The sequence below is a fragment of the Neodiprion pinetum genome, chromosome 2 (assembly GCF_021155775.2).
Source record: "Neodiprion pinetum isolate iyNeoPine1 chromosome 2, iyNeoPine1.2, whole genome shotgun sequence".
Lineage (NCBI taxonomy): Eukaryota > Metazoa > Arthropoda > Insecta > Hymenoptera > Diprionidae > Neodiprion > Neodiprion pinetum.
The window spans coordinates 10,446,723-10,470,040 of NC_060233.1; the positions used below are offsets into that span (position 1 = coordinate 10,446,723).

At 41.4% G+C, this 23,318-nt stretch overlaps 1 protein-coding gene across 2 annotated transcripts in view; it reads left to right on the forward strand.

The window, feature by feature from the left end:
- Positions 1-23,318, forward strand: part of LOC124212687 (uncharacterized) — a 78,245-nt gene that overhangs the window by 36,600 nt on the left and 18,327 nt on the right. For both annotated transcript variants that reach the window (XR_011176469.1, XM_046613028.2), the window contains exons 2-4: positions 2,239-2,521; positions 18,919-19,021; positions 21,739-21,761. Coding sequence is in view for 1 of the 2 variants with exons in the window: in XM_046613028.2 (XP_046468984.1) it covers positions 2,239-2,521; positions 18,919-19,021; positions 21,739-21,761 (409 nt within the window). In the remaining variant the exon portion in view is untranslated. The remainder of the gene's footprint in view (positions 1-2,238; positions 2,522-18,918; positions 19,022-21,738; positions 21,762-23,318) is intronic.

The following is a 23,318-nucleotide window of genomic DNA, read 5'->3' on the forward strand; positions in this document are numbered from 1 at the left end:
CGGAGGCATGCGGAGGGGATCAAAAATACAAAAAGTCCGGACGTTTCATTGTGAGCAAACCGAACAGGACCGGCTCACTCCGCACGTGGATGACGTAGTAGCACTTTTCTATCGCCGGAAACGCGTATCATTCATAGAAACTCCGCAAGTGCGATTCAAACATCTTTCCAAAACCTTGAAAATTGAGATAAATGCGAGGAGTTATTCGCCCGATGGATGAGAATGAAAGTCACTTGAAAATCATTGAGAAGTGGAATGACTTTGAACGATTAATATTCACTCGAAGATCAGTCGAAATCAAGGTATCCTTTAACGTTAAAGAAACTTGAACTAGAGAGTCATTTTTTCGGTATCATTTCCATATCGGCGTGGTCGGTGGTCATCTTCGAACGTACCATTCTCCTTGGAAAATTCGTTGACTCACCACGGACTCGTCCCACGGACTGCGTACTGGCAGGTGAATAATTAACATACTTTCAACCTGACGTGATAGTTTTGAAGCTTCCTTGGAGCCTTGAACGTCTGGATAAGAGAGCGAGGTTAAAGCGTTGGGAAGATAGGAGCAAATCGTTACAAGTGCGAGATGATCTAGCGCAGGGCATTATCATGTGGACTGAGTGGATCACGAAGAGAAGCATACGCAGCATCGTAACTATACCTAAGGTAAAATCTCGAGTTAACTAGTCCGTGCTTACGCGCAGGATACGAGGTCCGGAGAACCTAAGCCTAGGTGTGTACGTGGGGTGCTTACCGAAAGGCTGGTTGATGGTTATAACCAAGGAACGAAAGGAGAAAGAACGCGTGAACAAGATGAAGGCGGAGAGTCGAGAGGGAGGATAAAGGTTTGTTTGTGGCCGCCCGCACCGCTGTTCTTCTTGTTTGTCGGAGATGTTAGAACAACCTTTCGAACAACAGTTCATCACCAACGCCTATCGGGCTGGCGTCCCTGCCATCATCGCCCTTGTGCCTACGCGGTCACTTTTAATTTCTTCTCTCTTTACCTCAGGTCCCATTGCAGGTTCCTCTTTTTTTTTCTTCTCTCTTCCACCCTCACTCTCCCTTTGTCTCTTGCCTTCCTTTCCCCATTGTTTGCCACGCCATTTGCTATTTCCTTAGATGTCGCGACGCCTGCGACCGTTTACGTCCTTTTTACAGGCGCCCCGACCGCTTTTCCATTCTAGCGCCGCAAGCCATCAGTATCGGATTACGACGGTTGTAAGTCCATTAGGTTTGTTTGCTTAGGACTGTAGTCGAAGTTCTTCATTTATGCCGCATGAAATATTACGTTTCTCTCAGTAAATAAATCTTTCACCGCCCCACCATATGGGTGAGCATGGTCCCAGAAATATCGTGAGCGAGAGAGACGCGTAACCATTACCTTCGTATTAAACAAGTGTTTACAGGTATTATCTGTCTGTGCTTGTTTTTTTTAAAATACATTCATCGCCACTGCCCCTGTGATTAATCACAATTTCTAGACGTAAAAAATCATCGTCAGTTTTCATGCTATCTTGATTAACGAAATATCCAGTATATATTTACTCAACCGCAATGATTATTAACTTTCGTACGTCATATTTATCGCATGAGTTACAACCATCGGAATTCATACGCCAGAATAAATAACAAATTATTCCATTTCGTATATTCCTTAGTCATTCAACCGTCAGCTTCTGACGGACCGTGGTTCAAAGTTCGAAGTGAAAAATATTCGTATATTCAGTATTACAGACTCTTTCGACAGCTAGATTGACAAATCTTTCGATATGGTGACCAATTAAAATCCACCTGCACATTCTATCTTCCCTTCTGCTACTCCGGTCGTTAATAAGTCTCGACTTTCTATGCAAGTTCTTACTGTACCAGTCTCCCAAAAGAATCCCAACCCCATGATGTAAGGAAATAAAGTGTGTGCCATAACTGAAGACCGATTGTGACTCAGTCTGCGCATATCCAAGACGATGTCACATAAATCACGTAAACAGGTTACTTATTTATTTCCATATATTCTGTTTGCTGAGTTTGTGTAGTCAAAAGTTGAAAAAACAATACCACAAACATTAGCGGACAAAATATGAAGCCCATACGACGTCACCTCGGGTATGTTTTCCGATTGGTTCGACTAAAACCTATGCGGATTGTTCCACCTTATTTCCTTACAGCATGCCTAACCCCGGGTACAATTATCACCCCATGAAAAGAAAAATGTCGTTAAACCTTGTTTCACTATTTTCTCAGGTTGCAGTTGCCGGTAGCAGTTCCAGTGCGAACGCCGTCAGCCAAGGCACAAGCGAGATGGATTGGTGGTCCGGGGTAGCGGAAGAGGAACTACTCTACTATACGGGTGCAGCAAACGACATGGACTCTCTCTGGGCGGCTATTGGCACCTTCGTACCACCGCCCCCTCGGCCACCGTACCTTCCCGACGAAGGAATAAGCACCGACGGCCTCACTACCTGCGATCTTTGCTCTTGGGCATGGAGGCACGACAGGCACGCTTTCTCCTTGGACGGCACCCTGGGTAAGCGGGGTTATACCTCCTCCTCAGCTGCTAATAACTTACAGAGTATAATGATTTCCCGATAAAGCTCGACTATTATTATACGTACTGTACTTTCCACTGACACCGCGCGCAGTGAGCGTAAATTTTGAGGAAGCTAGTTAATGTTTTGCAAGGTTGTTGCAGCAATTCTTTCTAGTGCAAAACCGTTGGTCCTTATCGCTCCTTAAAATTTGTTTTAAAGAACTGTCTATTAAAAAATAGTGCAGTCTATGTTCAATGTTTCGTTACACTAACATTGCTAACTTCAATCTCGTTTGAAAGGGTAGTTATTAAACCACTCACCGATATTTCAGATACCCACTTAATACACATATTCGCATAAATTTTCCTCAAGATACTTTGCGGCGTGTCATGAATGATGTGTTTTTTGTAATATGTAAGCGTCTCTGTCGATAGGAAAGAACCTGTAGGTCCACAGTGAGATGTTCCACGATTGAAAACATTCGACCGACCATTCGATTTAAATGATTACCTCGGCTTGGCCAAACGTCTTTGACGATATCAAACTATTTGTTTTTCAAATCACTATGTGTCTGTTAGGTATACCATGCCCACAGCGCAATTAACATCGCCACTAAATCTGCCCGATATCTACTCGAAAATACGATTATTGTTCGTCTGGTCATCAGAGCTTAGGTTCTTTCAATTTGTTCTCTTAATCGCGGTATATTTATTTGAACTCACTTCTGTTGTTTGTTTTTCGACATTTTCAAATGTTGGAACGATCATCGGAAAGACCGTTCTGTGTAGACGAGTGAAAAACATCTGTATAATATTTCTGCATTCAAAGTACTGAAAATTTCTGGCAGGTGATCAGAATAAATTGTTCTCTCAACGCAGTTTGTATCTTCATTCTGTTAACGTATTCATGAAACTATATTATAGTCTTTTTTTCATTACTTTCATAAGTAATCAATGCAGTCTTCAAGTACCTGAGCATTACAGAATTCATCAATTGAAAAATATGGTTCTATCTGCCGTGAGAAAAATTCTATTCCCAACAAAGAATGCCACTGGAAACTTGAATAGTTGTTTTTTCGTCACTGTATCAAGTCATCGCAATATTTTCCATCGCACCATGAAATTCCAGTCGGCGGGAGATCGGTTTTGTTACGGAAGTAATACCAAGATGTTCACAGCAACTCAATATCTTATACCGTTGATGACTCTCCAGACTTTTGGAAAAAAGAAGCAAACAAAAAAACAGTGTCCACCATTTGTCCCGGTACAATCTGCACGAAACAGAGCCAACACCGCGGGCGTGATCTTCGTTGCCCAGAGCTGATACTAAAGTATAGTAGTAAATAAATAGGTGTAATGTGTACACATATATAGCCTACTCGAGAAAGCCAAACAGCCAGCGATCCGTGCAGAGCAGGGAGTCGTAGAAGAAGAATAAAAAGAAAAATTACTCCGTGTTAATAGACCGCGGCTGTAATGTAAGAACTAGCAGCTCCTGCATCATGCGCTCTAAGAGTGTTTAAGTGTAATTTTCTCGTAATTTAAAAAAAAAGCAGTTATCCATACATACCCTTGCATCAACCTTTAAGGTACCTGCATACCGTACAACACATGTTCGTAACGACATTACAGCGACGATTAAACCTAATTCCATAAGTAATTTCATCGGATATTAGGGCAGGGCAATGTACGGCGGCCATCTTGCGGGGATAAACTAGGGACCGAATGCCGGGATGGTCCTCGAACATGGTTCGCTGGTTCCAGGGAGCTTCGGGGCATCGTAAGTCGCGTTCCTCCTCGAGTAAATTAAAAGTAATAATTTGATCGTGTAGTCGGGCTGGAGGAGGCCGGACGCGAAGGCCGACATCCGGTGCCTCGACCAATGGGAAACGGGCCCCGTGCAAGCTGCACGCACCTAAACCAAACCCTTCGTGCAACACCCGGTAAACACATGTACCGTGCATGTGTAATGTGTACGTACGGATGCTTCTCGACGTGCAGACCTCGACGCCGCTTCCTCCACTTGGATCCCATTATCGCCATTACCATTACCGTGAATACTCAGGGAATACAGAAGTTCGAACTAACAAAATGGCGCCTCTTCCCCCCACCCCCCTCCTCCCTTCTTCTTCCCTACCGCGACCGTGTGAAGATTCGAATCGCTCTCCGAGCACTCGAAGATCGTTTACAAACTTCGTTGCATGTCGATTTGTTGCACCTCACGGAGCTTAAGGAGGCTCCGTACTTTCGCTGAAGGTTATGCCGATGGTTCTTGAAGTGTAAATCTCGTTGATTGGTTTTAAGGAGAACGAGTTCATGTTGAAGTTTCATGAATTTTAGGCAGGTTCGTTTAACAGTGAATCGAATTTGAAAATCATTGGGCTGCAGTAGAAGCTCGTTCTTGTCTCGTTTGCTACATTTTTTCGAATTTTTCCCAGTGATTTTGTGATATTCATTATACAACTTCCTGTAATGTTTTCAACTGGTTTATCACCATTTTTTAGTAATAAATTTTTTTACATCAGCCAGTTGGTTTAATTGATTTTCACGACTGAATTATGAGAGAGAACGTATTTAACGGGTGATGATCCAAAAACCAATACTCTTTCTTCGTTTTATCATAAAATAATCACACATTGAGTATTTATCAAATAATTATATTTGTAACTTACCAAAATCTTCAATTTGAAAATTCAAAAATAGAAAATATTGAAATTAGTCTTAAAAGCATAGATATGGAACGCCAAAGACTGTCAGGAGGAAATTCTTCATCGAGATTTGAACTCAATTTCCAAAATTCCCACGCTGAAGATGTTTCTTCTTGTGCGCTGATCTTTTTTTTTCTTACAATTTTTTTAATCAAATTTCTTTTTTCTTAGATTGATTTTCTCGTACTTTCCAAAACATTACATACATAATAAGATAACAACGTTGCTGTACATAGTATATTCATTGTACAGAGTGAATTCCTATGTACTGCATGGTCCGTCGTCTGCGAAAATTCAATGCGCACGCACTACGATCCGAAAACGGTTATTTTCCAGGTTGACCAACCGTCATAAGCATAACCTCAAAAATTTATAGTGCGTGTGAATTGAATTTTAGAAGACAACGGACCATGCAGTCCTTAGAAATTCACACTGTACATTTGACTGCATCAAACTGCAGGAATCAGCGACATCCCGTAGAAGCTGATTTATTATACCGTACGATTATAATAAGGAACTAGAAATCTTGAAACGCGGCTGTAATAAACCTGTAGCACTATAAAAGAAAAAACAACGAACCGAGGAAAGAAAAAAAGGAAAACTGAAAATCTGATGAGAAAAGCACCTGATAAGCTGTCCTTCAAAAATCCCTTATGGCGTTCATATTAAGCGTTTTACTTTCAAGCCAGCAGTGGCAAACATTATATATATATATATAATATATACCACGCGCGAGATGCGGCAGTGGATTACGCAAGGCGATGATCTAGCATAAATCCAGCATGATCTGTGCAGGTATCTCTGTTGGAAATATTATGGAGGTATCGTGCGCGAGATGAGAAGAGGCAAAGAAAATAGGGTCCGTATAAGAGAGGCGGCGCTCGTCACGCGTGGTAATCAACGCCTCACTTGACGACCGCCCGACGCAATAATTACCAGATCGCACCCGACCCGACGTCGCTTCGCACTCCGTATAATACACGTGCTTCATGGCACCGCGATTGTCCGATGATTCTCGCGATTTCTCTCTCCTCTCTCCTCTCTTCTCTCTCCTCTCTTCTCTTTCCTCTTCGCCGCGTGTCGGTGCAAGAATCGCTTCTTTTCGACTCCGCGATCCCGTCTCTTGACCCTTGAAATAACCTCTTGTCACTATTTTTCGCGTACATATTTGAACGGTATAGATTTGAAGTTGACGTTTGCGGCTATGCACCCAAACTTACTTGATGACCAATTTATGAACAAAGATTCAAGGGGATGCCCTAGTCGATTTCGACGTTGACGTATATATTTCCAAATATCGAAGTCCACGTATCTCAAACGCCGAAAAAGACTTAACAACTCCATTTTATACACAATTTTGAACAAAAACACTCCAATACATTTTATTTACTTCTGCGTCAAATGAAAATTCGACACAGGTTCCTTATATGGAATAAATTCCTAACGACCGCAAGTTCCGTCGTCTGCTAAAATTTAATGCGCACGCCCTACAATCCGAGATCGGCTGTTTATCAGGGCTACCAACTGTTTCTAACCTTGAAGGTTTTGACAAGTGTCGTTGGCAATTGTAAAAATTTTTGAAATTACGTACGTAGATCGTAGCGAACTCTCGTTTAAATTTGTGACGGTTGGCTGCCCCGGACAAACAGCCGCTCTCGGATCGTAGCGCGCGCCCAATAAATTTGAGCAGACGACGTACAACGTACAATCGTTTTGGAATTTATTTTGCGTACGTATACACGTTCACACTCACGCATGCGCATGTGTCTATAACATGAATAAAAACAAAAGAAAAGAGTGCGACCCCTATCCGCGGTGAAAATTAAAGACCGCTTCCCGGTGACAAATGACAGTCGCAATTCCCGCGACCGGTCATGTAGGTATCCTCTTATACACACACACACATGGTCGGCAAGGATACGTCCTCCTCCTGGTCGAAGTCTCGTAAAACGAGAAACCGAAGGCGGTCGTCCATTGGCGAGAAGGGAGGGAGGAAGGAAGATAGGTAGGTAGGTAGGTAGGTAGGCATAAGGTCCATGCGTCGCGACCTTTTAGAGTGATAAACAGCTCCCGGAGTGAATGAAGGAATGTCCGCGGGACGTGGGAGAGCGTGTATTATGGGGGCGCTGAGGAGGGACGATCGTATCGGTCGGATAACGCGCCGCTCTCCTCTCCTCTCCTCTTCTCTTCTCACCGAAAATGCGTAACGAGGTGTTTCAGGGCGCGCGGCGGTTAACGCCTCCTCTTGCAGCCGTTTTAAACCCCCCCCCCCCCCCCCCCCCCCCAAAGTATTTTATCTGGGTAACGATCGTCCCTGGATTTATTGGCGGGACCGAATATCCCGTACCTACGTGCAACATCCTCCCGCACAGCTTGTGTGCTCCGATGCTACTCCTGCAGGAGAGAATTGCCCCGGTTCGACTCTGGTGCGTGGACCAGATCGACGAGGCGCCTCGATCTCGAGGATCCTTGTAGATAATATCTCGCCTTGCCGCCCTCCTGCGGACAGCTACTCCGGCGGCATCGTCGAATTGAAAGGATCCTCCTGATTCATGCCGCCTCGGTGATCCACGGGCTGACCTTGACTGCATTATCACGGTTGCGGAGGCTCCAGGTGAGTAGAAATTCGATGTCTTTTATCTTGATTTGATTACCAGATTGTCGAATATTGTCAATTTATCGACTTCCTGTGTTCGTAATAGCTACGACGATTTTTCTAGATTCCCAAATATAAAATAAAAAATTAAGTCATAAAGAGTACCAAAATTGTAAACAAGAGTTTCAATATCGATTTTTCTTTCAAAGGCCATTGATTCAAGAATTAAATTTAACGAAGAATCTGCAAACGAGATAATTGAAATCTTCGGGAATCATTGCGATTCATTTGTAATCACATGATAGTGTACAAAATTGCGTAACAAGTGTAGAAAGTCGTAGAAATCTACGCAAGTCTTGTGATAAACAGCAAGTTGATTTAATTATCCATTAACATTACACTGATTTTTATCTTATCGTTCCACGTGCGATGAGTTATTATGTTGGAAAGCTATTTTCGACAAATTCCCTGAAACAGGTTTTTTTTTCCGTCAATGTCTTAACATTGTTGATGACTAATTAACATAATTAGCAGTGCAATCGTGGAAGATTGAATAAATCAGTTTACAGATGTTTAACCTTTTTAAAATGATTTGAAATCAAAAGTCGATATCTAGACTCTACTTTATAATTTTAGGTTTTTTTCTTACATTTTTGTATATTCTTCATAGCTTACGAACACACGAAGATGATGAATCCTCGATATACGATTATCTTGTAGTAAAATAAGTGCAAGTGGATCGAATCTCGACATACCAACCTCCTCGAAAAAGAAAAGAATAAAGGTGGGAGTAAAGAAAATAGAAAGATCAAAAAATCGATGGGCCGCAATATCGAGTTTTTAAAAAGCGATAGCTTAATAAAAGATTAGAAAGATCAGAACATAGAATGCCAAACTGTAGAATCGTCAGAATTCCTCTCGATAATATAGAATCGTATCCAGATACTCGAATTTGTTGTTCCATGTTTTGACTGTTCTATACTTTGTCTTTCTGTACTTCGACTTGCTATGTTTTCAATTTTCTATACCTCAACTTTCCAAATTTTCAAACTCTACGCATAAGATTTTCGCGTCGTTGAAATTCTAATTTCTTACCCCTACCCAAAAATAACCTCTCCAAATGATGCCAAGGCGGGAAAAATCTCGTTCACACCGAGCGGTCGGAAAACCGCGGTCAACTTTCGTCACCTGGAGTAACTTTATCAGTTTCCTGAAACTTAGGTCGCGTCGTTCTGTACTTTAAGCGTCGCACAGCAAGACCTGCGGCGCGTACATACACGTACGCATGTACCAAGACAATCTCTTGAAACTTGAAAATCAACTGCGCATGCGCAAGTTTTATCGACTATTCGTGCAGGCTGACCATCCCGAGTTTCAGTTGTCAAACTTTGTTTCTGGCGGCGATGTAGTGGATACGAATTTTCGAGGTTAGAAACTCAAATAATTGAGGCAGTGACTCGGAAGGGTTTGGGAAGCATTTGTTATTGGGTCGGAAAGTTGATTCTTCAAAGAACGGTCGAAATTTAATGCTTATGCTCTTTGAAAATTCAAACGTACACATTTTGTGTACGTTGACCCGCTTGCATCGCAGACAAAAATATCGCTGCGGGAAGATTTCGCCGACCAATGAGATTGAATTCTTTGGCGCATGCGCGGTTGATTTTCAAGTTACTACAGATTGTCCCGGTATACTCCAGTGAAAAATATCACTATCATGGAAATACTCCTTCTCGCCTAGGACTTGACGGCTCGCAAGGCTCGTTTAGACCGGCTAGATTAGGCAGCGGGGAACCTACCCACGCCTCTCAGGTATTTCTGGTAATTAAGATTAAACTCTCTGGTCACCAGTAAAAGGTCGTCGTCTGCCGCTCCGTTGGACCCCGTGCTAGCTCTTTCGAATTTCACGTTTTATCTCACGGTTTCCAAAACGTCTTCCCTCGGGTTTCCTTACGCCGTCCGCAAATCATCTTTATTATATTTTCAGTTATCTGCAGCTTTCGTGATTCTCCCACATTTTAGTGTCGCGGATTAGACAAGCGTGGGAATCGATTGTCAGTGTTACGTTGGGTCGAACTTCAAATTCTGGTACAAAAACAACAGGCTTTCAGAGTTGACCACAAAGTCCGCAGTCCAAGACTCAGCACAATTGATCTTCCAGTATTCGTTCTTCTCTACAATTCCACCAATTTTAAATTTCGATCCACTATGCCGGATCTATCATTTTGAATTTAATGACACTGAGCCTCAAAACGTCGAAATTGTTATAAACTCGAGAATTTAATCTCGCACAAATCAGACGGAACGTGAGGCAGGTGCAGCCGTTATTTTCGAACCGCTTAGGAGTTCCAAAAATCTTTAAGCGTCTTAGTCTTGGATAGTTGAACAGCGATGTCACGGAACGCGAGAAGTCCAAAATGGCTGATGGATTTCAAACGCAACGAACCGTGGGCCGTGCAATGGTTGCGCGATCGTCGCGGTGCTCCCAAAGTAGTAATTTGGTGTTCATTTCCTTTCTCCCTAACAATGACAGCTACAATTTAATTCCTTGAGCCGAATCGAAGAACTCGCTGCCCCCGTGCCGCTCCTTTAATGGCGGCCTGCTGATCATAGCCCCCCTCGAGAGTTGATTGAAATTCTATTGTTCCTCGATGTCTCCTCCATATTACCGTTTCTTCACCTGAGCTAACACCGGTCAACACGAATTTTTTCGTTTTTCAAGCATTTAAAAAACTTACAATTTTCCAAGTTCAAAGTGACTTTGATGAAATTTGGTTTGAAGAACATGAGTATTTTTTGCTCCTTGACAGGGATCACTGAATTTGTTACTATTCTGAAGTCGAGAGGTTTTTCCCAAGAAATGCATCGTTACACTAACGTGATAAAGTTCAACCTGACATCGTTTTCCCTAGATTAGAATAGCGGGATTCCCAGTACAGTTTCTCTAAGTGTTGGCTTGCAATCCGGCTCGCGATAGGTGCAACGTATCGAAACGTTTCTCTGGATGTGAACACCTAACAACAGCGACGATAGAAAGGGAGGGACGAGTGAAGTTGAAGAGGATTTAGAGAGGGACGAATGACGGGGATGAAGGATAACTGGCAACAGATCCATCACCTAGTGATCGATCGGCTCTTCTCGCTATCCGCCATCCGATCTGATTGTGAGACCGAGAGGCGCGACTTGGCTCGACTCGGTTATACGAGTACGTTCCTGGGCAACGACAGACGCGATGGGCCGATGGGCAAACGCGTTGGTACGATGTTACACCGCGTCCCTCTGTTCTTACCTACAGCTACGGCATACACGCAGGTACTAACCGGCGGTACACACGCTACTCCCTGATCTTCGGTTTGTTCCTATCCCTCCGCGAAGGTGTGGCCTCATCGACATACCGATTGACAGCCCGACATGTATCCCTATTTTTGTATCATCGTTATACTCCAATACCTCGTGCAGCCCTTTTTTATAACACGGAACACGAGCGTCGAGCTCAAGTTGGGTCGTTTCGTACCTTGAAGAAAGTCTATCACATCCATCAGGGCGAGATGGTTGATAGGGTAGATGTACCGGTTTTAGTAACCGTAGTACCATGTTGTGGACATATTCGGTACCTCGGTACAGGCACTAAAGTGCTTTGGTCTTCGTGAATACCAATTTATAAACAATAATAAATTCAATTTTTCAATGTCAGATTTCCGTTACTAATTCAGTAATAATCGAATTAATTAAAAGTCACATTCGTGAGTGCACACAATCTTACAAACGTGGCCGAAAATGGTGCATCTATTCGAATTACGAATAACACATAATGCACTGCACACTGTATTTGTATTAACAGTTCGGTTTCTAAGGATGGATGTCATTTTTTTATCAAACAAGATTTTCGCTTTTCCACGTCTATCATTTAATTTCTGAACGGTCCATTGTGACTTGGACAGTACATAATTCGCTGAACATACGGACAATTATAAAAGTTAACGAGTCATAATCACATATTAGATATGAATTTCGTAAGACTGTTGATTCTCACGTATCGTTTATCATAACGGAAGGAAAATACCGTTAAGGATTGTATTTTTGATGGAATAAGTCGAGCGGTGATATTTCACTTTATAAAAAAAATTAACATATTTCTAAAAACACCATTCCTGTACGTAAAAGTATCGTATAATTGTCAAGGTGTGTCTTAAGCAGGATTAATGTACGCAACGGTACTTATCTCTTAGTTCAAATGACCAAATGATTTTTTTTCTTCATCTTCTTCATCCTCGAGTATCCATCTACGTTCAGAAAGAACAACGAGGTGTTGAAGAAAAATTTTCTCACAAGGCACAGAGCATGCATGCGGCGGCACCAGCAACAGCAGCAGCAGCAACAGCGGCAGCATTCTGCACGCGACAGGCTCTGGAGGTATAGAGCCGGTTATAAAGGGACAAGGAGGCACCACAAAGAGGCAAGGAAGAGAGGTCTTCTTCATCTCTTTCGTGATAGAGAACTATAGGCCCGATGGACGAGAGACAGAGGTAGGCATTTTCGACCTGCCCGTCACCCGGTCCCCGGGCTTTTGGAGCCGGATGATGTACAAGGCTCCGTTGTTTCAAGTGGTCAGACGAAGGGTGAAGGGCAGCTCCTCTTGAACGCAAACAAACGTACGTCAAATCACTTTTATTTGCTTTTTACGATTCTCCGTGGGCTTGTGCAGCAGGCTGCTTGCTGATGGTGCTGCTGGTGGTGCTACTGCCGAGGATGCCGAAAGGGTCAAAGGGGCGCCCCTTCGTTGTTCTTCAAACGGCGCCTTTAACACACAACCGAATTGTTCCCAGGTCGTATCCCTTCCAGCTTCTGAAACAGAACGTGTCTGTCTTGCCGTTTATAACCGCGCGGTAATTAACGGTCACAATATTTCTGTGAATACCTTATGGTGAGGAGAGAAGATAGAAGATACCCGAAGACCATGCACGCCATCCATCCGATCGCGTTATCGGCCCCTGAGATGTCAATCCGGCTCAACCACCAACCATCACTTCCGTAGGAATAAAACCTGCACCTTATACTGCACAGCGTTCAACCGACGCTCTTTGACCTCTTCCAACGCTGCAAATCCTGCAATGTCAGATACGACACTCAATTTATTCGACTGACGTCCTTATCTGATCGTCGTTCAAATGTATCTGCCGATGATAACGGTGCAGTTCAATCAATCCTCGGACGCCATTTTGCTTTCGTACCCTTCCTTAACTGCTCGAACATATACCTGTCAAGAACTGGAGGTAGATTGCAGAAGATTTTCTCATTTCGCTTCGTGATCAAGATCATATCCACATACTTTGGTTCAAAAGGACGCTAACGAAAGTTGATACTACAAATTTATATCTACGGCATGGATTGCAAGCTCGTCGGTTTATTCATATTACAATTTTCATTACATGTAGATATTTCGAATCTGCGAGATATAAGATTTAAGTGTGATGAGAAACGACGAAGCGATGCGTCTCAGTGATCCTAATCGTACATTCCAAAGACTCCATCGCGCGTCGAATGAGCGTCAAATCTTAACTGAACCTAAGTTTTCAACCGGAGTTGGGTGTCAATTCAAGTTTAAGTGTTCCCACTAACTCAACACACCCGAGGGCACACATGATGCAGGTAATACTTGGCACGTCCATGCCAATTACTACAAGAGTCAGACGTCGGTCGGTGGGTGCCTGAAGGTGTCATGTTATTACTGACGTCTTTCACGTGAGAAACCAATCGATTCTCGTGAAATGGAATCCTTCCTGTTCGAGGCTGATTCAATCTTGGAACGAGTCATCATCCTGCGGTTTCTTATACTCGTAAAGACAGGAGTGAAACGATGTCAACCGTTCTTTGGTCGACCTGCACGCCACCGATTGCGGACCCCGATGGGATCGCCGGCTCGTGGAATCTCTAATTGAAGAGGCCCCTGCCTTTCCCCGAAGGCTGGAGAACACGGCCGAATACTCAATGGAAAGAGTAATAATATTTCCCCGTAGTGTCAGCGGCGAAACCGCATCTTTGCCTCGAGATGGCTCAATTATAATATTATACGCGAGGCGCGGATGATCTTTTTCTTTCTTTTGCAAAGAGGAAATTATACGTTGTTAGTGGTGAACACTTTGTGGACAAATTTCCGGGAAGTATCGACCACCAATTATCTGATATTTAGAGACAAATCACATTTGGTTGGTTGGTAATTTAGATGTCTGGGATGTCAACACCTTGGGAACAACAAGCTTCGTTCCATTTTTGTTGCACTTCAAATGACTTTGAATTAGTTGAATTGAGTCGGCTATTAAAAAAGAATTCTAATATAGAAAAGTTTATTCGTTTCCTTCCGCCATTCTTCGCCAACGATTCTTACTTCGGTCATTACATTTCAGTGGTTAAAAGTTTTCCCAATACCTGCACCAATAACTGAAACATTCGTCATTTAAAAAAGAGAACTTCGCAATTTATTGAAGAATATTTTGATGTGAGTTTCACCAAAGTCAAGACGATATTTCATATGTGGAATAATTTCAGACTACTTGCAATGATTTCACTAGGATTTAAGTATCGTATATCATGCATTATTTCGATTTCCAATATTGCAGAAGTTTCTGTACGAATAGAGTCAAATCTTTTCAAGGTGGACCGAATTATTGTTAACCTCTCACTTTCAAATTTCGCCACGATTAATTTCCGAGCCCCCAAATAATAATACATGTCGTGATTATCGGCGCCTCAAATAAGAGAGTCGGGGATGCCGATGTGGAGACGAGCACTGCGGGACGATTTGTCGAGGCGACGGGGGGTCGCCGTCCAAAGTCTGAGATGCCGAGGAGAAGGTGCCAGACTCTCCTCTCTCTCTCTCTCTCTCTCTCTCTCTCTCTCTCAAAGCTCAAATCCCTTCCGCTCTCTCTGAGATATTCCTGTAGCGGTTCGCAGGAAAGGTGCGATATTCCCAATTTCTTATACCTATTATCCCTAACCGGGCAGAGCCGTGTAGGCGAAGCTGATCAACTCGATATATCCTCTATAAAATTGCTCCTCGAAGCCCACGTTAGGCGATGGTTCTCGAGGCCATGGAGCCACGGTTTGTAATCATCCTATGCTTCTCGCTCCAGGGGGCATTTCGAATCCAGGAATAAAACGACCGTTCGTTTTACCCTCGGCGTCCTCCTCGTGGTGTGAATTCTTTCATCCGGTCAAGGGAAATGGACAATTACGATATTCCCTGGGTTTTTTATTTATTTATTTATAGTGCACATTTTCAACGAAATCACCTCGCAGAGAATACGATTCACGAAATATATCCAATAATAATTAAGGACAAGTTCGATTAGTTTCAGCGAATAATTTACGAAAAGCCTGCCTAGCCTGCGAATTCGAGATGAACAAAAAAAAATAAAAAATAAATAAATAAATAATAATTACTTTTCTTTTTTTATTTGTTTTGTTTTTTTTTTCGTTCGGATGCAAATGGTGGGCAGTTTTCTCACGTGAAAGTTTAACCAGCTCGAAGGCGTTTCATTCCCGTCAAGGCGCGACTACCGATCGGTCGATCATTTTTCCCCTCCGTTCGAAGTCCCTTCTCGCTCGTGTTTCTCTGACTTTGATCTTCGTGCGTACAAGCGCGTGGAACCTGTACCCGTTAATTCAAACTTACGTGTCGACGTGTTAACCCGACTTTTATTTTGCTTCCATTTATTAACGTTTTCTTTTCTTTATCCCTTCTTATTTTTCTCCATCGTTCGCCTGACATAATCACAACAACGATAACAATAACAATAACAATTTTGACGAGAAAAATGGGCTCTATGTATGTAGAATATAGGATCTGATCCTTGTATCAGATAAGAATTCAGAGTCCGGTTGGAGGTCTGGAATCATTTACTTCCTCGTCCGTCCATCGACATTTACAATACCTTATAGCCCAATCGGTAAGTCGTTATATGTTTTTTGTTTCCGTCCATCAGCCCCGCATCTAGTTAATGCTGATAGTCTGAGTTTGTATCTTTTTTTTTTCATTTCTTCATTCTGTAACTAATTCTTTCTCATATTTTTCTTTATACCCTTTTTTTTCAACCCTTTTCATACCCTTTTTACCCGGAATGCAAGTATTAACGTATGAGGTATATGATCTTTCCTGTATTATTTAAGCATATGAAGTAGCGACGGTATGGAACGTTGGATATAAATAATATCCCGAGCTATTAGCCGGCTTCTGCTTAATAGCTGCCTACCGGCTTAATAGTCCGAACTTTGGGCAACTAATTAGCCGAGGGTTCGTCTGTTGCCTTTGAATCGCTCTTTTTCCTCCGCTTCACGTATTCATTGATCTCTTTTGGGAAGTTTCGTTTCGAAGTTTTCGGTGGTTGGGTTATATACTTGCTGTATGTACGTACATTGTGCCTTTTTCACATAGACCAGGCTGTAGTTATATAAGAGAATTCTAGGCGAACCCAACCAAATTCTGACCCTCAACATCTTTGATTTTGTTTAAATTTTTTTGACACATGTAATTGTCGCAACTCTGAAACAGTGCCCTGAATGTTACAGATTTTCCATTCCTCAATTATTTCGAAATATTTAAAGCGATTTTGAAAATAACCTTTTTTAGAATTCTCAAAAAATTATCAAAAACTGTATTTTCTACTACAAACATTTCAAGACCGGGCCAATGATCGGTCGATTTGTTTCCATTTTTGTTCAGCACTTTTAATTTCTTTGGCCAACTAAAAAATTGTTTGGATGTTCGGGAAGTTCCTGAAAAATTCTCAAAACTTCTACTTTTTACTTAGAACATTCCTAGACCGGTACCATTATGCAACCATTTGTGTCTATTTTTTAGCTCATCCCACATTTTTTATTAACTTCACAATGAAACCGGTCTAGAAATATTCTATGTGAAAAGTAGAAGTTGTGTGAATTATTTGGCAATTTTTACACTGTTTAAACAATGTTTTAGTTGAAAGAAATTGAGAGTTTTGAAAAACTTGACAAAAAATCGGCCCATCATGAGTGAAATATTTGGAAAAGAGAATACAGTTTTTGAGAATATTATAAAATGTCCTTTTCAAACTCACTCTCAATATTTATCAATAATCAACCATTTGAATAGAAAAACTAAAAAAAATTCAGGGTACTGTTTCAGAGTTGGGACAAGAGCAGAAATTTTTTTGACCAATATCAAAAGTGGTTATGATCAGACATCGATTGGGTATTATTACATATATTACTTTTTTTATCGTCATTCAGAGTAACAAATATCCTAATTTCAATATTTTTATTCAATGTCTAAGAAATAGGGAAAAAAATTTCTACTTTAACCTGAACTAATTTGTTAGGAAATCGTCAATAGTTATCAACAAATTATTTCCCCATCGCTTTCGTTCACTCGTTTTCTACTTTACACTAGATTAATTCTCAGGGCGAAGGTTCTTCGTGTTTCTCTAAAATTCCCGACAGGATTTTTATTCGTCCAACGTTTTTCGATAGATGTCAATGATTTTAACGCTACAAGGATACAGTTTCGGGTTTCCTGTCACACCGCTGCACTCGCATGGTACTGTGGGATGCATAGAAAAAAGCCGAGTCGCCTTGCCAGCAACAGCAGCAGCGAGCGATTCGTGGGTGAAGAAATATGAGCCTGAAGTGAGAATATTCGGTGTGGAATGGTGAAAAGGGAGGAGAAGAAAAATAAGAAATAAAAGAGAAACAAGGGTCATGTGATAATATATTCCACGTCGTGTGTAAATAGTAGTGATCAAAGGAAATCAATTTGGTGTCTCGAGTAGGAGAAGAAGAAGAAGAAGAAGAAGAAGAAGTAGAAGGATAAAAAAAAAGCTCAACGACAGACATCGAGAGACGTACTCGGTTGTGGTGATAAATGGTAATTAATTAGGGAAGACGGAACCAATTCCTACAGATATTTAGGTACACCGCAATCCGAGGGAATACATAGTGTATAAAATACTCGATGCGACATTCGTAAGTGTTTCGTGATGGGAATAAACGAGGGATATTTCGTCACGATTTCAAAGCGAGTAAAGAAGGTGACGCGTAAATACCAATTAATATTTATACCCGCGCGTATAACAAGAATCCGACTGGTTTAAAGCCCTAATTAAACTCGCGCCTACGTGTGCGAGTCGCCGTTTTGCACAAAATTTCTGCAAACACCTTTTAATGCTCTTTTTGTACCCGTCCGAACGGACGCCGGGGGCAAAGGACGAGCCGGTAAAAAAACCGCGTCCCCGCCTGTGATAAACTTTTAGCATCCCTGCGGCGTATTTTATACATCCACTTGCTAATTATCAGATGCTTTATATACACGTACATCTTATATTCAACGCGATTTGTAACTAAGTTTTAGAAATACTCGACCTGCAACCTAATAGGCGAACGAAACTATTATTTTTAAAGGTTAAATATACCACGCTGAATTATTAAACGTGTTATTAAATTATCAGAAATAAATGTAATGATTTGGCATTCACTGAATTCGGTTTTTTTTTTTTTATATATTATACTGTCTTTAAATTATTCAAATCCTTTATTTATGTATTAGAAAATCATGCTAATGTGACTGAATTATGCGAATCAACAAAACGAACAACTCGATTCAGTTGACAAACTTCTTTTTCAGACTAAGGATGAAAAGCTACTGACACGGATGATAAAGTAAAATTAGATCTTTCATCGATATCACTGATATCGTAAAAATTTGATATTGGTTGTTTTAAAAATCACATTTTCCTGACTATTTTTCACTGAAATTGACATTATACTGCGATTTCTATGATATGTTCGATATATTTATAAATCGCTTTAAGGAAATCGAATTAACCAAATACCAATTTTATACCTAACATTCTAAGTTACATGCCCAGAATCCGAACACCAGACTATCACTCAGTTTTCCATAACGACTGTTTTTCACTTACCGAATAAGTCAACCGAACATCGTTCGCCATCAACTATAATTTCTCCCAATGTAGCTACATAGAATTTTCCGTGCAGCGTCATTCCTTTCTTCTTACCGATTCACTTATACCTAATAAAAAAATCTTCTCCACGTGTTTCAGAAGCGCCAGGCGAGCTAGGATGGGTCCTTACACTGGTAATCGTCTCGTTGATATCAGCAGGTATCGGTGCTGTGGTGATGGTAACACTCCTGCACTGTCGAAGGTTGGTACCACTGCAAACTCTAGCGACAACAGCTTATTGTTACACCGAAATTCGATCCAACGGGATAAACGTTAACGAGTGATTCAAATTTGTCATCACCAAGAACCCGGCAATGATAACCACGAACATTTTCAGTCGCGCGTGAATCATGAACCGAGATTAGAAAAACGAATAAGCAAAATCGGTGGTGTAAATGAGGAATAAATGAGGATGGATAGTCGGAGAGTCGATGGGTTGTATATAGTAGGCGCTTTGTAAGGTCGAGAGTAGGCGTGCTGCACACAGTGCAGGTATAAAGTTTCCCAAATGCGTGGTCCTCTTAACGCGGAGTGTCTCATCTCGATGGGATATGCCTCGAAGCGGAACAACTCCTCTCTTCTCGGGCAAAGAGAAGTGGTAGCTGCCGGCATGCTTGACCAGTCATAGTCAGAATTGCTCAGAGCTGAGATGGCAGTACTGAGTCCAGACAATGGGGCTAGTTGACCGGTGTGCCATCAGGACCGGGAAAAACTAGAATCGATTTGACTCGGGTTACGAAAAAACCAGCAACGAAATACCTGCGGTAACAGCTTCGATTATTCCCGATTCGTGCAAGCATTTTATTTCGGCTACAAGCGCAGACTGCCGCCTTTCTTTGACACGAAGACACCGACGCTTCCATTCTCGGGTCGTTCGGGTCACTGGACCATACCGTTCCTTTGTTTTTCCAAATTTTTTTTTCATTTTTAACTTCATACGTAGTTTTTCACGATCTTCGCCATGTGGACTGTATCGCATCTGCACTAGGTGATCTAGTGACCAATATTTATTCGAACGATTGTAAGTAATACGACAGATATTGCGTATGAAATGCGTGTACAGAGTGGATTATTAACGATTGCACGTTCCGTCGTCTGCTGAAATTTAATAATGCGCACGCGCTGCAATCCGAGAGCGGCTGTTTGTCAGGACGACCAACCGTCACAAGTGTAACCTCAAAAATTTTAACAGTTATCGCCGGCAGTTATGACGAGTTCAAAACTGTCAAAACTTTCGAGGTTAGAAACAGTTGGTAGCCCTGGCAAACAGCCGCTCTCGGATTGTAGCGCGTGCGCATTATTAAATTTCAGCAGACGACCGACCGTGCGGTAGTTAGTAATTCACTCTGTAGAAACGCTATTAATTCTATACAAGTTTTTGCAAGAAGGACACTTTTTAGGCGCGTTAAAGAGAAATCGTTGGATCAAATGGTGAAAAATGGAGGATAATTTACAGTGAGTGAGCGTATTTGAATTTCGGTACCTTCACACGATTGGAAATCGGCTTGCGTCTAAATTCGGGGAATTACAGCAGTCGATCCTTTGATGGGTACTAATCGATAATGGATGTGCACGCGGTGATGATGCTAACTAACTAGTTATCCACCACGACTAATCCATCTGTGACAGTTGGGCAAACGAGATGCCCCATGCCGCGATGAGTACCTATAGAAGTAGATTGAACCGAGGGGCGAGTATACAGTAGGTTGAAATTGCACATTACACGGTTAGCCATCGCACAGAATTGATCGAGGGTAAGGAAATCGGGACGCTTAATCATTTCTCACTAAGACAAACGCACCCCGGCGTGATCCGCGATTCGACGCGTTGTACTTTTTACAATCGTAGGTATAATATGGCTGGATAATACGTCTTCTGTGCATCTATCTATGCTTGTGTAACCTAACTTCAATGAATGATACGCACCTCCGGGTTTTCATGCTCGATTATCGAGGAAAGAAGAACCGCCGAGAAACAGAAATACGGATCGTATTGAAGTTAGTAACGTTATCGTAACGATTCGTACTGAGGAAAAATCGGTATTTCGCGTTTTTGCGATTACCTGAAATTTAGCAAAACGTAATGAAACAAAACACGCTCATATTTCATCTTAGTTCCCTAAAAATCGTTGTAAAATTAAGAAAATTGTCATTTTTTTCCCCAATCTTTCGTTACGATAACGTTACTAACTTCAACCTCGTCCGCCACTTGGTGTACCGTCTATGCAATCTCGCATGTTCGCAGAGCGTGATTTCCTCCTCTTCTCGTCCTTGATTAGGCGAATCTTGTGAAAACGGTATCACACCGTATAAAGCGTAAAATTTTAGAAGATTTAACAGTTCTTGCAAGTCGGGACTTTTTATGAGACATTCCACGTGAAATCGTTAACTTTTTTCCCTTGTACCATCTCCGTTTTGATTCGTAATTTTTTCTACTCATTTTTGACATTTTTTTTCAATTATTTTTTATACGGGACATGTTTCTCCAAACACAATGGATCGGGTGGAATCTATGATTGCCATCGTTGTATAATCACTACAGCGCATGCAAAAAATAGAAGAGAAAGTTGTGCCACGTTTCCGTTGGTGAGAACTTGTTTCTCGTTATTTGTAGGCAATCATTAAATTCTTTTAGTTCAAATCTATTTCGGCTGATTTTCAATTCTGAAAAATGACACAAAACTCAAAAACTATTTTCAAAATCGATCTCTTAGAATAGGTACCGAAGTCACACCTGTTTGCGAAATTTGGAAAGACAGACTCTGTAAAAGTCTCGATAAATTATTAAATCTGATTAAACTTGGTTTCATTTTTACAGGAAAACGGAAAAAATCATTTCACTGACGAACAAAACTAAAGTAATAAAAAAACAGATTATTTATTAACACCAATTCTAATCGTATTTTTCTGTTTGTTTCAGAATGAAGAGTGCAACAGGCAGAGGTAATTATAAAATGCAATTGTGATTACTATAATTTCTTTCTAATTACAAGATCATACTAGTATTACGACAAACCAGAATGAAATCTTCTATCAGCCCCAGTCTTTTTTTTACAGTGTCTTACCCCTGGTTTAAACACGAGATCCTAATTTCGCATTTGAAAGTACATCCGTCACCTTAGATAAAAAAAATTATATCGAATTCGGTTAAAAACTATTCTTCCGATATTTTGTATGCACCTGCAATTTCGAACCAGAAATCAAGATCTTACTCAGATATAAAAAAAATCCAATCGTGTTCAGCAGGTAATCAACAAAAAGTTTGAAAGCTAAAAATAATACCAAATAAAACAATAAAAATAATATAAAATTATTAGGTCGACTCGATTCGGTTGAAACCAATACACAATGTCTCTGATAAAACGTCTATCACGAAAAAAACTGACGAATATCTTCTTCATCAGTCCTCCATTGTCGCTATAGCTTCAATTTTAAAAATAATACCGACACTGGTCCTGATATACGTGTACAGACAATTATTGGCGTCGAACGAAACTAATAAACGGAATAGATTAAAGGCCGAGATTTCTTTGGGGGAATAACCAGTTCCCAATCTGTGCGAGACTGGTCCATAACTCAATAGATTGATACACAAAAGCATATTGTATATGCAGTGGAGTGCAGCGCTCTCTGCATGCGGTGTATATCACGAGGGTAGCATATGGATATATAACCGAGTACCAGGTGAGACTACCTGCTCTCGAATCACGGTTCGTAGAGAGTTCCAATCCAACTGTTGTTCGTATAGTATGTATATACATACACACACACACACACACATATATTTATGTAGGTGTAGGTATACGGTGACTTCAACCCCACGTTCGAAGGAAACTGACCCGCGATTCAAATATCGGAACCGGCTTTCTCGGGTCTTATACGGGTTCGAAACGCTTCAGAACTAGGTTCGGCGCTGCCGGCGCCCCCAATTACATCGAATTAACGTTCCCTGCGTATACGGCACCGGTTTGCACGCATGTATGTATGTTTATACATATATATTTATATACACATATATTATACCATACACGACGAACTGATCCCAATTACCTGGGGCTCCCACTGGGCCCCGGACGGGGCCCCCACTGGGCCGCAAAACTTCGGAAATCGGACCCCATCGCTCCAATTATCTCTATCGCTCCCGCTGCCTTCATTGACAATTCCGACTCCGTAATTTTTTTCCTCATTTTCTTTATACTTTTTCGGTTCGCGTTTGTTGGTTTATTTACCAGTTATACTTCAACACCGCGATATAATACGAAAGTGAGAAATAGTCGATACCCGCAAAAAGTAAGGACGGTTAACGATACATATAACACGACCCTTCTTAGTTTTTAACTGTTACTCGCAAAGTGGAGTTTGTTTTTTTTTCCATGTTTTTTTTAATTGATTTATTTATTTTTTTTTCCAACTGTTATAGACTTGTAATTGCCAGAAATCTATCTCATTTCCAAGAAAATTTCTTCTCTAAGCCTTGAAAACACTTTTCATTGATCACAC